Source organism: Penicillium oxalicum, chromosome I, assembly GCF_001723175.1.
Source record: "Penicillium oxalicum strain HP7-1 chromosome I, whole genome shotgun sequence".
In the NCBI taxonomy this organism is placed as follows: Eukaryota; Fungi; Ascomycota; class Eurotiomycetes; order Eurotiales; family Aspergillaceae; genus Penicillium; species Penicillium oxalicum.
The window spans coordinates 5,855,657-5,870,233 of NC_064650.1; the positions used below are offsets into that span (position 1 = coordinate 5,855,657).

The window sequence follows — 14,577 nt, forward strand, 5'->3', positions numbered from 1 at the left end:
CCAAATAGGCTATGCGCCGGTCGCCAAGGGGAGAGGAGTGCAGCCAAACGTGTTTCTCAATTGCCGATGACATTAGCCTAAATGGCATTCCTCTCGTGTGATCCTCTCGACTTCGGTGATGGGCGCCAGCCACCGGAAAGGTTCTCGTCTTCCCAGAGAATGCTCGGGTCCAACAAGCCATCACATGTCGACCGGATCGTCCTGCTCCTGCTTGGCGAGTTTCATGGCATTCGGATTTTTCAGGTATCGCTTAGCGAAGTTGCGAAGATACCGTTGAACTTGCCGAGTCTGGGGTCTTGGAAGCGGGACAGCTGTGGCCGCACCCAACGTCCCACCAGATTCCGACGCACAAGATGCCACCCCGGTCGCGCGTGAGGTGCATCCATGCCACCAGCGCCAGTTGACAGGCAATCGAGTCGCTATCGTGACACTGTTTTAGAAGTCATGACTCCCCCCCTCCCAGTAGAATTGGTATTGATTCGAGTATTTTCAGGCTCCCCCTCCATTCCCTCTCCCTCTCTCTTTCTCTCTGTCTGGCCAACCCGGTTAAAGCAAGTCAAGGCTGGACAATACAGAGTTCAGGTCTGGGTTTGCTCTTCCAAGACTTGGCGGAGGGACATAAACCCGGTGGATCGATTTTTTGCACGTTGTGAGGGACCCTTTAGCCCAATTGGGGCCATCCATATTCTAGTTGCTGGTGCCATTGGGATTCGAAAAAAAGGACACAAATGCAGATTCCATGCACTTGGGACTCTCGTGGTCATGTGAGAGACCCCCCCCCAGTGGCTCGATCTTCTCTCTCTGGCAGTGGAGTCACAGACCTTCTCGCCCTTTCGAACTCGCCAACTCGACGCCGGTCGCCAGGTGGCTAGAAGCACGGTCTTCGTGACTCGATTCGGCCAATCGTAAACCGTAAGAGGATAGTCTAATACAGTTTAGGTTTAATCGCCTCGTCCGGGGTCTCATCTCCACCTCCACGATTGGACCCTCAAATGGTGGCGTCGCGACGGAACGCGCGCCTTTGCAGGGCACTCTATCCCTCTTTGAGCTTCTCTAGTCTCCTGCCTTTCCCCCGCAGGCGTGTAGGTGCTTTGTCTCCACTCCCTTCAAGTCCAATGATCCCCACGGGGTATACACATCGCGCCTTGCGAGCGCTGGCTGTCGACGAGTCATCGACGCCACTCTCCGGTAAAATACAAAGACCGGGAACTGGTTGGCTTGGGTGAACAGCGACAAATCCAATCATTGCTCGTTGGCCGCGTGGGTTCTTCCACAAGTGCATGGCGGGAATATAGCCGGAAGCGCATCAAACGATGTCCATAGCCAAGAAGCCAGGTTCTGCATCTCTTAGATGACCACGGCCTTGACTGGGTGATAAAGACCTTGCCAGGCCCAGCCCTATAAAACCTGGAGAATCAAACCCCAGGGATCTTCATCACCGAGTCTTCAGCCTCACACGCACACTCTCCCGGGGCTTTGTCCATCCTCTTCTCTTTCTTGATCCAGTCCCCCGATCCAGGCCGGTTTTACCTCAAACGTCGCAATCATGGGGTTGCGATTCAGGCCACCCAAGCAGACCCAACAGGTCATGCCCGTCAAGCCGACCAAGGGCCACTTCCTCTTTGCGCACCAGGAATTCCAGCGAGTGCCGTGGTGGAAGAGAAAGAACATGCGCACCTTGTACATTTACATCATTATCCTCATCATGACCAACACGGCCAACGGGTTCGACGGCTCCATGATGAACGGTCTGCAGACGCTCTCCTACTGGCAAGAGTACTTCAACTATCCCACAGGGCCCCTTCTGGGTCTCTTCAACGCGTCCATGAGTTTGGGCTCTCTGATCGGTCTCTTCGTGGTGCCGTATCTGATCGATGCCTACGGCCGTCGGCTGGGATGTTTCGTCGGCTGCTTGATTATGCTTCTTGCGGTGGGCCTCCAGACGGGAGCCACCGGCTTTGGCATGTTTGTTGCAGCCCGTCTGTTGATCGGATTCGGAGACTGTCTTGTGCTCGGCAGTGCTCCGCTGCTGATCGCGGAGATTGCGCACCCCCAAGATCGTGCGACTCTGGTGACGCTGAGTGGTGCCTCGTACCACTCGGGTGCTTTCATTGCCAGTTGGGTGACTCTGGGGACACTGAAGATCCAGGTAGGTTTCCCTCACGGAGTGATCCGATTCTGTTGCTGCACTAACACATTCTCTCTTCCTTCCGCCAGAGCGACTGGTCCTGGCGCCTCCCCAGTCTCTTGCAGGCTATTTGTACCATTGTGATTGTGTGCGGTATCTGGATCATGCCCGAGAGTCCCCGTTGGCTCATGAGCAAGGGAAGACACGAGGACGCCATGCGGGTGCTGGTCAAGTACCACGGCGAGGGTGACGAGGACGATGAGTTTGTGCATCTCGAGTTTGCGGAGATCAAGGCAGCCATCGACCTGGACAAAGAGATTGACCAGACCCGCTGGGTGGACTTCCTGAAGACCAAGGGCAACCGCAAGCGTATTGGGTTGATCACTGCACTGGGTCTGTTCAGTCAGTGGAGTGGAAACGGTTTGATCTCCTACTATCTCAAGCAAGTCATGGACAGCGTCGGTATCACCAAGGCGTCTACTCAACTCGGAATCAACGCGGGTATCAAGACGGAGGCTCTTGTAACCAACTTCACCCTCGCTTTCTTCGTCGACAGACTTGGTCGTCGTCCGGTCTACCTGGTCTCCACCATCGGCACATTCTTGGTATTCAACGCATGGACCATTGTGTCGGCTCGGTATGCCATTGCGCCCAACCAAGCTTTGGGATACATCTTTGTCGTCTTCACCGTTCTGTACGGAGTATTCTATGACATCAAGTGAGTGTTTCCCATCACACAACGGGATCTTTTCTTGCCCGGAACCTCATCTGGTCCATTGGACTGTGAATCTTGACTAATCTCATACTCGCCAGATCGGGTCTAATGGCCACTTACACCACGGAGATTCTCCCCTACGGTCTTCGTGCCAAGGGCTTTACGTGGCTGAACTTTTGTGTCACCGCGGCCCTGTTCTTCAATCAGTACATCAACGCTATTGCGCTGGAGGCCATTCACTGGAAGTACTACATTTGCTACTGCATCTTCCTCGGCATGGAGTGCTTCGTCATCTACACCTTCTTGATTGAAACACGCTACACTCCCATGGAGGAAATTGCCAAGTACTTCGACGGTGATTCCGCAGTGGATGTGGGTGAGATTGCCGTGGCGGATATGAAGGAGCAGGCACGAGAGGCCCACGACAAACCCTCGGTTGTTGAGGTCGAAGTCAAATGATGACGCCGTGATGACTCGTGATGATGTCCCCATATCAATACGGTCTTGGTTCAATATGATTTAATACGGAGTAGGCACCCACTCCCCGATGACCGCATTTCAAATCCAGTTCAGCCCTTGTATGGCTTGCAAATGCAATATTTTTTCCATTGCACCCATAGCCCTGCCATCTCGTAAAACCGCCCGCATCGAGGGTCTGACAACGTTGAAGAACGTCTTACCCGGTAGGCCAAAGTCACAAGCCTCACCTAAATACCTTCTCCTATCGAGTTCCAGAGCGCACAGCGTACTTGAAGTTCTTTTCCCGGCAGAGGTGCTTATTGGCGGTAGGGTGCATTTCTTGAGCTACCCCCGCCAAGATTGAAGATTTGGTGATTGACTTCCAGTTTGCATATGCTCTTGGCCTGCTCAACGTACTAGATCCAATTTCTATTTGATCGCACGAGGTTTTTGCACAAGTGTCAACTCCGCAGTGTCGTCTCCCTACATTTACCACGACCTTCTCAAACCGATATATGTGGAGCGTTTTGTGAAGATGATCATCTTCCAGTCTGATGACGGACCTCAGTAGTCTCGGAATTTTGAAAAGAGATCCAATGGGAAAGCATCCGCGAGAGCCTGGAAAGCCCGAGTGTTGGGATGTAGCCGGTCGCCCGAGTCAAACTGCGGGCTCAAAATCTCGGCGTGGTCGCGATCCCGAAGAACCTCGTCAAAATCAATCACCGCGTCAAAGACACCGCTGGTGCGTATCCAGTCGTTCAGTTGACGTCTCGTTTGATCCCGAGTTGGATCCGAATACCCAGAAAGTCCCTCGGCTTCCGCATCGAGCTCTGCGTCCACCTCCCTTCTTCCGAATGGAGTGATGGTCGCAGCAAAGACGGGGATCCCTCGCGCATGTACTCTCGTCGCAATTTGACGGTACCCCGCGATAATTCGTTTCAACGCAGCCGCCTGGGAAGTTTCGTTGGGGTCTGCGGTGCCAATGTCGTTTACGCCCTCGAAGATGAGCACGTATCTGAGGCCTGACAGACAGAGGATGTCGCGATCGAGACGACTCAACACGTTCGGGCCCAGCCCGTCTGCGAGTAATCGATTGCCTCCAGCCGCTTGGTTGATGACTGAGATGTTTGCTGCCGTAGAATCCAATTGAAAGCGCTCAAAGAGACGATCTGGCCATCTGTAATGGATGAGAAAAAAAAACACTGTTACTCACAAATGCGCAGAGGGGGAGGAGACAAATACCGGTCATTTCCGTCAGTGGTACTGCACCTTCCATCAGTGATGCTGTCACCGATGATCGCAAACGCGCATGCGGAACGAGGTGCCAGAACCTCAATCGCAGAGATAAAATACCTTTGTTGTCGATCGCGATTAGCGACAGATCTTTTGGAGACTGCCGAAACTCTTCAACATGGTATCTGTTTACTCGGTACTCACCAATGCTCCACCTCCTGCGCTGCAAGATTGGCCCACGTCGGGTCCGAGACATGGTTCCCTCGGCAGCAGAAAGAGGTCGTTCGACTCCCGGGATGAGAGGTCACTCCAGTTTGGCCATCTTGTCCCGACTTGAGGAAGAGGCTGATGCTGAGTATTGTGTTCCGCGGCACGGCCCTTCCAAAGTCGATGGGATCGGAAACAGCCTGCGCTCCGCCGGGGATGCTTGTCTCACGCAGACCATCATCGAAGGTGATGTCTCTTAGGATGTTCGCGTCGATCTCCTTGCTACCCGGCGCATTCTCCCTGGCGGGTGCGATGGTCGCATGCTTGATTTCCAAGTCATCGAGGCCAAAAGCATTGGACAGTCTGAGGCGCAGGAATCGCTTGGTCCCCAACGTGAGCTTGACTGTCTGCCGGATGGTAGTGTTGGGGAAGGCCGTTGTACCCTCAATCTGTTATCAACAAGTTAGCAAAATTGCGATCTCCCTTTGGGAATTGGAAAGAATTCGCAGTTATGACCAAACGAGACTTACAAACGCTTTCGGAGGAAGATTGTCTGGCTCGGTGCGCATTGGCATCGCCGCCCAGGAATGCACCCAATGTTGATTGCGATCCATTGTCACTTGTGGATGTGTTACATGCAGGTTGAACTCTATCTCAATCCGCCAGTAGGGGATTGAGGGACTATATGACAGGATCTTTGCCGGGAGGGGGGTCGGTATTGACGGTGATATTCATCGTAGCGGATAAATTGGTAAGATCCACCGGGTAATTCCACCTCGTCCCTGAAGCCGAAGCCGCGGCCGGGAAAGGACAATGGGGGGGTCACCATTTGGGCTGCGACAAGTTCTGTATGAAGAATTTGAGCTTGTTTCACGACAGGAAACAAGATCAACTTAGGAGACGCAACTCATATCACTCAATCATCCCATAAAAGGCCGACAGATCAATGGAAGCGGTGCGCAAGTGCTACGAGCCAAAATGGCTGGTCGCTATCAGCTGAAACCTCCGCCGCTATGCTGACGGGGACGGATATGCTTGAGCTGCGCAAGATCAACAACATAGTCTCCTGGGTTCTCTGATTTCGCGCTGCTATTTTCTCACAGCGTGACACTGAATCAGTCACCGTGCCCAATGGTTTTCACCGGATCGAACCACTGTCACATCCCAAAATTCATGCAGTGCTAGTGGAAAGATCTGCATCCCACCGCGATCGTTGTATAGGCGCGCTTGGCTCATTCTACAGGTGTTGGGACGGCCCTCAGGGCGTGCGTCAATGAGGGAAGCGGCCCTGCTCTGTTTCCCGCCACAGTCGACATGATTTCTTACGTGTCACGCACATTTCCCGGTCTTCAGCAGCCCAAAAATGAACATTCCACGCGAATGTGGGTGGGTAGTCTAAACTTGTTAGTTATGTAGTGAGTCTACCAGATGTCGATTGCCAACATTGTCACCGGCGCTCAAGTTGCTCGCCACTCTGCGGATATCTCGCTCGCAGGAGCGGCCTCAATGTTGCTTGCACAGGGCAGTCGGATCGCTTATATATTGAGGGCGCGTCTAGGGGCAACGGCAGAAGCCTTGCGTCGGTACGAGAAATTCGGCTGGCACCAAGCCGAGACGCCCTTTCCGAAACTGGAAGACTACGGTTTACTTGGAGAAGAGAGTCTCACAGCCATGATATGCGCACTCTTGACGATGCCAGGACCGTTGGCACGGATCTCAAATTCCTTGATCTTTTGAAAGCCAGACGTGTGCTGCAAGGTCAATTCAATACGGCAACTGAGAAATGACACTGTATTCAGAGTCCAAGGTGCTAGTCAGAGGAACACCTTGATGAAGACTGTGTGACGGTCAGCGACACTGCGGTTCAGCTACGGCCGCCACCAGAATGAACCCCTAATTGTCCACAGCCTGGACAATGGCACCAGCCGGGCCCTGATCAAGAGCATCCAGAGCAGACATATCCTCCTCGTCTAACGTAAAATCAAAGACCTTGGCATTGGCAATGATCCGTTCTGGAGTGTCACTCTTGGGGAGCGGCACCCACCCTTTCTGCAGACTGTACCGGATCAGTACCTGATTGACGGAAACAGAGTGCTTCTGAGCGACTTGAACCAGAGTCGGGTCTTCAGCCTTCATGTTGCGCACGAGGGGGCAGTATGCCTCGACGATCACCCCGTGGTGGTGGCACCAGTCCACAATCTCCCGTTGTTGCAGCCAAGGATGAAGCTATCATTAGCGAACATTTTTAATGCGTTAGCTGTGCATCAAGAAGAAGGGAAATACACCGTACTGCCCCATAGCTTTCAGGATCTGCGGAAACCATACCTCAATCTGATTCACATGTGGTGGCCACACGGTAGCATATTCTTTTAGCTCCTCGATGTGCTTGATGCCGAAATTGCTCACACCAATGCTTTTCGTCTTTCCCAACTCCTGCAGCTTCTCGAGAGCCTGCCACATAATTTTTCTTTTTTCGGCACCGGCATTGGGGCTGTGGATCAGAAAAAGATCCACGTAGCCACTGGCTGGATCCAATTTTGACACGCTGTCGATGCATTTCTCAAGCGTCTTCTCGACAGAGTCTTCGGCCACCAGCACTTTGGTCGTCAGGAAAATTTCCTCTCGAGGAAGGCCTGACTGCCGGACTGCTTGACCAACTTGCACCTCATTACCATAGTACTGTGCAGTGTCAAGATGACGATACCCGCTTTGAAGGGCTGTCAGACAAGATTTGGTGCAGACTGATTCGGGAGACTGGTAGACCCCGAAACCAAGTTGCGGGATTGGGATCGAGTTGGCCATTTCCAGCGTGTGCTGGATGTTTTGCGGCGACATCACAGCGGCTACAGGTCGCAAGTGAGTGAACAGGCAGCTTTGCAAAAAATACCCCAGTCAGTGGGTGCCGAGGACGCTGTCTTGTCGATGACACAGGAAGGGAGACTGGCGGGGTTCCAAGTTGCCAGGAACGGAGGAACCACGCAAACTTAATCTCCATAAATACTCAATCGATCGGAGGAGGTGGACCCCGCTCCATCACGCTCAGGCGCTTCAACACGCTCATGGCCCAATAATCACAGCAGTCGCGCCCTCCGTCACTGCGCGACAAACCGGTTTGACATGCATCACAAAGATGTGCTGCGGCGGGGAACAGAGTGCCCCGACTCGGGCGGATCGAGGGGAAGATGATCAAGCCAAGACATCAGCCGAGTATCTTTCGAAGACTCCTGTTGCTAGTCTTGGATCCTCGGGGTGAAATTGTTTCCAGGCTACTTTGTTGCAAGAAACTTCAAAGGCTTCTCGCAGGAGAGATCGTGCATCTGTTTTCATCTTCGCTATGAAGTCGGCCGAGCCAAACTATTTCACGTGCACTCTCGGAGAAGCCGTGCGGGGTCACTCCCTTCCCTCTTCTGACGCAACTTCCTTCGTGTCCATCATCGACGTGGTTGATCGGCAAGCCGAGCGGATACCAGATCTGCCTGCCATCAACTTTGCTCAACTGGAAGAAGTCAGATGTACTTCATGTACGTTGAATCTCGTGTGGTGATAAGGATGAGCAATCATCAACCAATTCCACAGCTACCCCCAACGGGAGCTTCCGCAAAGGCTGACTTGCCGAGCCAGCTGCTGTAGCATCGGCATATCTAAAGCAGCTCTCATCTGACGGTGTCACTTTCAAAGAGCTGCGATATCGATCGATCGCAGCGGCAAATACTCTTCGTGAGTCCCTTGAGGGCCGAGACAGTGAATCGACAGTTGGACTACTATGTGGTAGTAGTCTTCACTTTGTATGGACATGGCTGGGGTTGATGCGCCTGGCGCGCCCTGTCATTCTTCTTGCGTGAGTCAAAACTACAGCCAACGACTTGAGGAACACCAAGCCTTCTGGTGACGTGCTACGTGATCTGACCACAAGAGTAGGCCGCAGCTGGATCCACGAGCAATCGAACATCTGTGCAAAAAACTCGAGGCGGACGTTGTCCTTTACGACGACCACCATGCGTCAACCGCTGCCAAAGTGGGTGACGGAATTAAGGTTGTACGCATTCCCAGTTATCCCTCAGAATCTAATGGCGATGATTCGGGCGTGAGCGAGACTCCCAGTATGACTGCATCCATCTCGGAAGGTGATAAGCTTGCCGAGCCAGCATTCTATTTCCATACATCGGGGACTTCGACAGGTCTACCGTCGCCGATACCACAAAGCCATGCGATAGTCGCAGCCCTGCCCTGCTTTGAAAGCAAAAATCAGACGGCCACATTTTCCACAACCCCCCTCTACCATGGTGGCCTGGCCGATTGCCTTCGCGCATGGACGAGCGGCGCGATGATGTGGTGTTTCCCTGAAGGTCAATTCCCCTTGACTGCTCGGAACGTTGTGCGAGCAGTGGAGTTTGCCCGCACAGCAAATCTTGCTCCTGTCAACTTTTTCTCGTCAGTCCCATACGTACTGCAAATGCTGATTGAGGACGCGGATGGTCTGCCAATGCTTAGTTCCATGGATTTGGTCGGCGTCGGGGGAGCAGCCATGCCTGTGGCTGTCGGGAACCAACTGGTACAATCTGGTGTTAACTTGCTTTCTCGATTCGGCAGTGCCGAGTGTGGCTTCTTGCTTTCCTCGCATCGAGAATACAGCTCTGACAAAGAGTGGGAATATCTCCGCGTTCAAGTAGCTCCCGAGTTTCTTCGCTTTGAACCCAGAGACGGTGGACTTTCTGAGCTTGTTGTCCAGCCATCATGGCCGTTCAGAAGCAAGACAAATCGCGAGGACGGCTCATATGTCACGTCTGACCTTTTCGAACCACATCCCAATCGCGAAAATCTATGGCGCTACCATAGCCGAGCGGACTCGCAGATCACCTTGGCTAACGGGAAAAAGTTCGACCCTTCCCCTCTCGAGCAAGGCCTCCAAGCATCGACACCGCTGCTACGAGATGCATATGTCTTTGGCACTGGTAAGCCCTGTGCTGGAGTGCTTCTCTTCCCTGACTCGGATGCGCCATCGGGAGAAGTCATAGCCGCCGTGAAGCAAGCTTTATCTCACTTCAATCCTCGGAGCTCTCCTCATGCGCGCATCGAAGAATCGATGTTGATAATTGTTCCATCTTCCACGAGAGAAAGAGCGCTTCCCAAAAGCAGCAAAGGCTCTATTATGCGGCACCAGGCGGATGCTATGTATGCAAGCCTCATCGAAGCAGCTTATACCGTATCACCGGCTTCAAATAACACAGAGCCAGTTCGTCTCCAAATTGACGAATTGAAGTCTACGATACTGGATTCCATTCAAAGAGTGCTCCATCGTTCCGTTGATCCCGATCGCGATCTGTATCAGCAGGGCGTGGATTCGATCGCTTGCATTCAAATTCGAAAGTCTATAGAGACGAAGCGGTTAGTGCCTTCAGATTACAGAATACCCCTCAATATCGTTTACGATCAAGGGACGGTCAAGGATCTAGCCTCCCATATTCATGACGTGTGGGAGCCTTCGGAACGAGAAACCCCAAGGGAAGACAGCCAGCTCGCATGCATGGAATCGTTGGTGAAGAAATACAGGATGCAATCAGCGAGCACGGCGCAGACGAAGATTCACTCTGGGTCGAGCGCGATCGTTCTTACGGGCGCAACTGGCTTTCTCGGGTCCTACATCCTGGGCCTGCTTCGCCAACGGCCGATTGCCACCAGGATATATTGCCTCGTCAGAGCTCAAACCCACGATGAAGCTACGAAAAGGGTATGTCAATCGCAGACGGACCGTGGCTTTCCTTCGCTACCATCAGAAGGCGAAAAAAGGGGCCAGGATCCCCTAATTGTCTGCTTGCCTTTTGAGGCTGGACCGCCTCACTTGAATTTGCACGACAACACCTGGCAGACAATTGTCCGAGAAGCAAAGTTGGTGATTCATGCAGCGTGGCCGGTCAATTTCAATCTACCACTATCCTCATACGTAAATCAATTTGCATGTCTCACGGAGCTACTTGCGCTGGCCGAGGAAGCCGAGGCGCACCTGATCTTTATCAGCTCCATGGCGGCTGCCATTGTTACTGACCAGCCTTCGATCCCGGAAAAAATCACGGACGATGCATCTAGTGCGGCCCCCTTGGGATATGCTCGATCCAAATGGGTTGCCGAGAAGATCTGTGCGGATTCCAATCTAACCTCGGCTCGTGGATCACGGGGTGGTCTCGCATCTGTCATTCGTATCGGCCAATTGTGTGGCGACAGTTCCACAGGCGCTTGGAACCGAAGTGAGGCGTATCCGCTGATGTTTTCTGCCGCAAATTCGATTGGCGCTCTGCCTGATTTACATGGCGAAGGCACTAACTGGCTTCCTGTCGATGTTGCTGCGCGATCAATCTTGGAGATCTCAATCCCTGGCTTCGCAGATCGATGCCGCGACTTACATGATCTGACGTGGGCTGGACCCAGTGCTGATAATTCGCGCTCGTCAACAACCCCTGTGTATCATGTTGCCAACCCCTTTGATTGCACTCCGTGGCGTCAAGTCGTCGATTGGATCTCTACAACGGTGTCTGCTATCGATCCGTCACGCCAGATGGAAGTTCTACCAGCAGTGGATTGGGTGGACCGAGTAGACCGCCAGCTAGCTGAAAATCACCCAGCGCGTGGCCTCGTGGGATTTTGGAAACAGACTTTCAGCCAAAATGCCGAGCTTTCGTTAGGCCTGGGCAGGTCAGTGATTAAAAAGCCGGCTCAAATCGAGATTGATCGAGCCAGACAGTTGGCTGAAAGTATAGGTGCCGTGGCTCCCTTGGACCAACAGACTGTAGAACGGCTCTGGCTCTGGACCCAGATGTAACCTCAGCGCCGCTCTGACTGAATTATGTATGGAGCTTACATGCCTGCAACGAGCTGATGCGCAATAACTCAACCATGTAGCTCATAACAATGAATAGATTGAAGAAACAACAAATTCATTGCAAATAACGCTCGCTGTCTCTCAATGGGTGACGTGACTTTGTGAGATCAAAAAGTCTCCAATCGCAGTACGAAAAGATGGTTTCATAGCCAACCCAATATGAAATATGGATTTGTCTGCAAAGCCACGTAGGGTCCCTCCGTGGGGCACCGAAATTTTTAACCCAGTTAGAAGGCGACGACTGCGGATGGAGCTTGAGGGCTGCGGGTACCTGGGGACTACGTTCGCGAGTGCCATTCATTTACTAGAAATTAGTTCAGGATATGACTTGTGTATCTTGTTCTCCGATTCCCGCTCAAAATCCCCTCAAACTGTCTTGGGCTAAAGAAGTCCTTGCTCACACTACTAATGACTTACACGAAGAGTTTGTGTACGACATGTATTAATTATCTGAGCCGAGACCAAGGTCGAAAACCTATAAATGGAAACAAGACAACGTTTCGTACTTGAGCCAGTTGCTAATAAACTATATATAAAGTTGACCAACTTTTTCTGGTTTCAAATTACATCAAATAAAACGTTCATGTTTGATCGAAGAAAGAGACATGTCGAAACTTACACCCTGATCCCGAAGTCATGGGCGCCCCGCAGGTGGCATGCCAATCCTTTCACGAAAAGCCGTGCTACGTGCGCCTAGTATATTCGTGAAAAGCAAATCTCCTTGGCCGTCATCAATATGTCCTCTTGTTGGATACGCAATTACTTTATGTAAGAAATATTATTTTGAAGGCCAGGAACAAGAGAGGCATTATTCTCTCTATAGCTTAGCACTCCCACTGCTCCAGACATAGAGGCAAAACCTGGTGTTATAGCACGTGCCCGGGTGCACTAACCAAACAAGCCAAAAGACTATCATATACTTAATCAAATTATTAAAGGATATACGACGACGATACATAACGCTACGCTACTTGCGAAGGAGAACGCTAATCTACGCGTAGTAAATAAAAAGAAACGTCAAAAGCGCACTCGATCGACTAGGCAGATTGTATACGAAGGAGGCCTAACAATCGAAGAGGGCCTATAGCTAGTCTAGTAGCTAATTTAGCTAGTAGAAGCTAATAAGGTAGTATCGCATGAAGGGCCCGATTTGCCTAATTAGCCAATTTAACCGGCTAGGAGGGCTCCGCCTACCTGTAGTGGATATGGCTAAGCTAGCTATAGGATTACTTCATGTAAAAATCGCATTATCTAGTTGAATTAATAGGTGTTAGTTGATATAATCGAATTTGAAGTTTTGTAATAGGGGTGGGTGTCCGGCTCGGCCGTGTGTCCGGTTCGGCCGTGGATTATGTTACACCCTTGATTTATGTAAAAGCCTGTCCGAGCAAGCTGCGACAGTAATGGCTTAGAATCATAACACGCGAATGAGGCGAAGATAAATAGTAGTCAGCGGAATCAATCTTGGGAGCCAACGTTGATTGAAGGAAGAAAGAACGAAATGTCATGGAGCAGGTTGAAACACTCAATGTGGGGAAGGTAAACGATGTTACGACAGGCTTGATGCCCAGAATACCAAATCACTCTACAAAAGGGGTTAGAATAGGAGGTCACTAAAACCCGTGTCATAGCGGTGACTTACCACTCCATGTCTCGACAGATCATTTGCAACGCTACATAACGTAGTTCCCGGCCGGTCTGGATACCCCATGAGAAAACTTCGCGCGAAGTGCCAATGTCCTATGCATTATCCAGTAAAGACCACGGACTGCAGGATTTTGAGTTCTAGGCCCCATCTGCGCCATTTTTATGATTGGCCTACACTTCTATGTAAAATTTGGTGGTGGACCTGAGAACATTATATCAAAGCTGCACGTATCATAGAAGTGGTTTTCGTGGCTGATACTAGCCGGGTTCAAAGGCGCCAATAGATAAGCGAAGCGTAATTAAATAAAAAAAGTGAATAGGAAAAAACATCAAGTGTCAGACCCTTGTTAAGGTTACATTTGACAAGTAGTAAGAAAAAGATGCGATTGTTGGGATGAAGTTGTTAACACTATTATGCGTTCGTCTTAGTACCGTAAGAAGTGGAAAGTCCACTTTTACATATCACATGATAGCCAGTAAGCTTGAAATTTTTAATGGGATGCCAGCCGCCGAAAATTTGTTCCTCGTCACTGTCGTCGATCAAGCTTCAGGATCAGGATTTCATTTTTCGCCGTCCGCTTCTCTTACATTGAACACCTTTTAAGGTCCCCAGAAGGTTGGTTTTTGAGGAATGGAATCCTGATATTTCTGCATATTTAGCAGGGGGCTAACAGAGATAAGCTAGACATACGAATTACACGACACATTTCAAGCGATTCGCTCGCTCCAGTCACTACATTCAACGGTTTTATGCACTTGATAAAGCTTAATCAAGGTTTCATACGCCTGGTGGGCCAGATCGTTGATCTTGCCAGTATCGAGCATTTCCCATTACACCTACGGTTCTATGATAAGCGTTTTCGGAAACAGTTGGAAATCATTGTCAAGAGGAAAGTGCCGACCGGCTCGATAGAAGACGAACTTCGAAACAGGGCTCGAACTTGCGCAGGAGATGGCACATACTCATCAGAGATCTTGGATGTGGTTCGGGTTGTTGATGACGATCCGCCTGACAACAGCATGGACTTTCACAGTGTTCCCTGACTCTGAGTGCGAGTCAAGCGCTACTGCGTCGTACAGTGGGGGTGGCGAAAGGGGTTGCACGGTCCTCACTGCTTCCCGGAGAGGATTTGAAATAGCTGATTTTGGAAGCTGTGTTTTGGAGTTGTACAGTGATACGGGTTGCTCCAATTCCGAAAATCAGGTGAGGGTTAGGGGTTAGGGTTTAGGGGTTAGGGGTTAGGGTTTAGGGTTAGGGTTAGGTTAGGTTAGGGGTTAGGGGTTAGGGGTTAGGGTTAGGGGTTTAGGGGTAGG

The 14,577-nt window shown here is 51.3% G+C and overlaps 5 protein-coding genes across 5 annotated transcripts; 3 read left to right on the forward strand and 2 right to left on the reverse strand.

The window, feature by feature from the left end:
* Positions 1 to 1,546: 1,546 nt before the first annotated feature.
* Positions 1,547 to 3,302, forward strand: POX_a01930 (uncharacterized protein; the record flags this gene model as incomplete). The annotated part of the gene is made up of 3 exons (XM_050110853.1): positions 1,547 to 2,149; positions 2,218 to 2,846; positions 2,942 to 3,302. 3 exons carry the CDS (start codon positions 1,547 to 1,549, stop codon positions 3,300 to 3,302), a joined length of 1,593 nt encoding a protein of 530 aa, XP_049974621.1.
* A 564-nt stretch (positions 3,303 to 3,866) lies between these two features.
* On the reverse strand, positions 3,867 to 5,356 carry POX_a01931 (uncharacterized protein; the record flags this gene model as incomplete). The annotated part of the gene is made up of 4 exons (XM_050110854.1): positions 3,867 to 4,479; positions 4,545 to 4,655; positions 4,740 to 5,191; positions 5,273 to 5,356. The coding sequence occupies 4 exons, from the start codon at positions 5,354 to 5,356 to the stop codon at positions 3,867 to 3,869; spliced, it is 1,260 nt and encodes a 419-aa protein (XP_049974622.1).
* A 1,279-nt stretch (positions 5,357 to 6,635) lies between these two features.
* Positions 6,636 to 7,577, reverse strand: POX_a01932 (Glyoxal reductase; the record flags this gene model as incomplete). Its single annotated transcript, XM_050110855.1, has 2 exons — positions 6,636 to 6,968; positions 7,068 to 7,577. 2 exons carry the CDS (start codon positions 7,575 to 7,577, stop codon positions 6,636 to 6,638), a joined length of 843 nt encoding a protein of 280 aa, XP_049974623.1.
* A 499-nt stretch (positions 7,578 to 8,076) lies between these two features.
* POX_a01933 (uncharacterized protein) lies at positions 8,077 to 11,556 on the forward strand (the record flags this gene model as incomplete). The annotated part of the gene is made up of 3 exons (XM_050110856.1): positions 8,077 to 8,263; positions 8,364 to 8,580; positions 8,661 to 11,556. 3 exons carry the CDS (start codon positions 8,077 to 8,079, stop codon positions 11,554 to 11,556), a joined length of 3,300 nt encoding a protein of 1,099 aa, XP_049974624.1.
* Positions 11,557 to 14,013: 2,457 nt separating this feature from the next.
* On the forward strand, positions 14,014 to 14,307 carry POX_a01934 (uncharacterized protein; the record flags this gene model as incomplete). The annotated part of the gene is made up of 1 exon (XM_050110857.1): positions 14,014 to 14,307. One exon carries the CDS (start codon positions 14,014 to 14,016, stop codon positions 14,305 to 14,307), a length of 294 nt encoding a protein of 97 aa, XP_049974625.1.
* Positions 14,308 to 14,577: the final 270 nt, after the last annotated feature.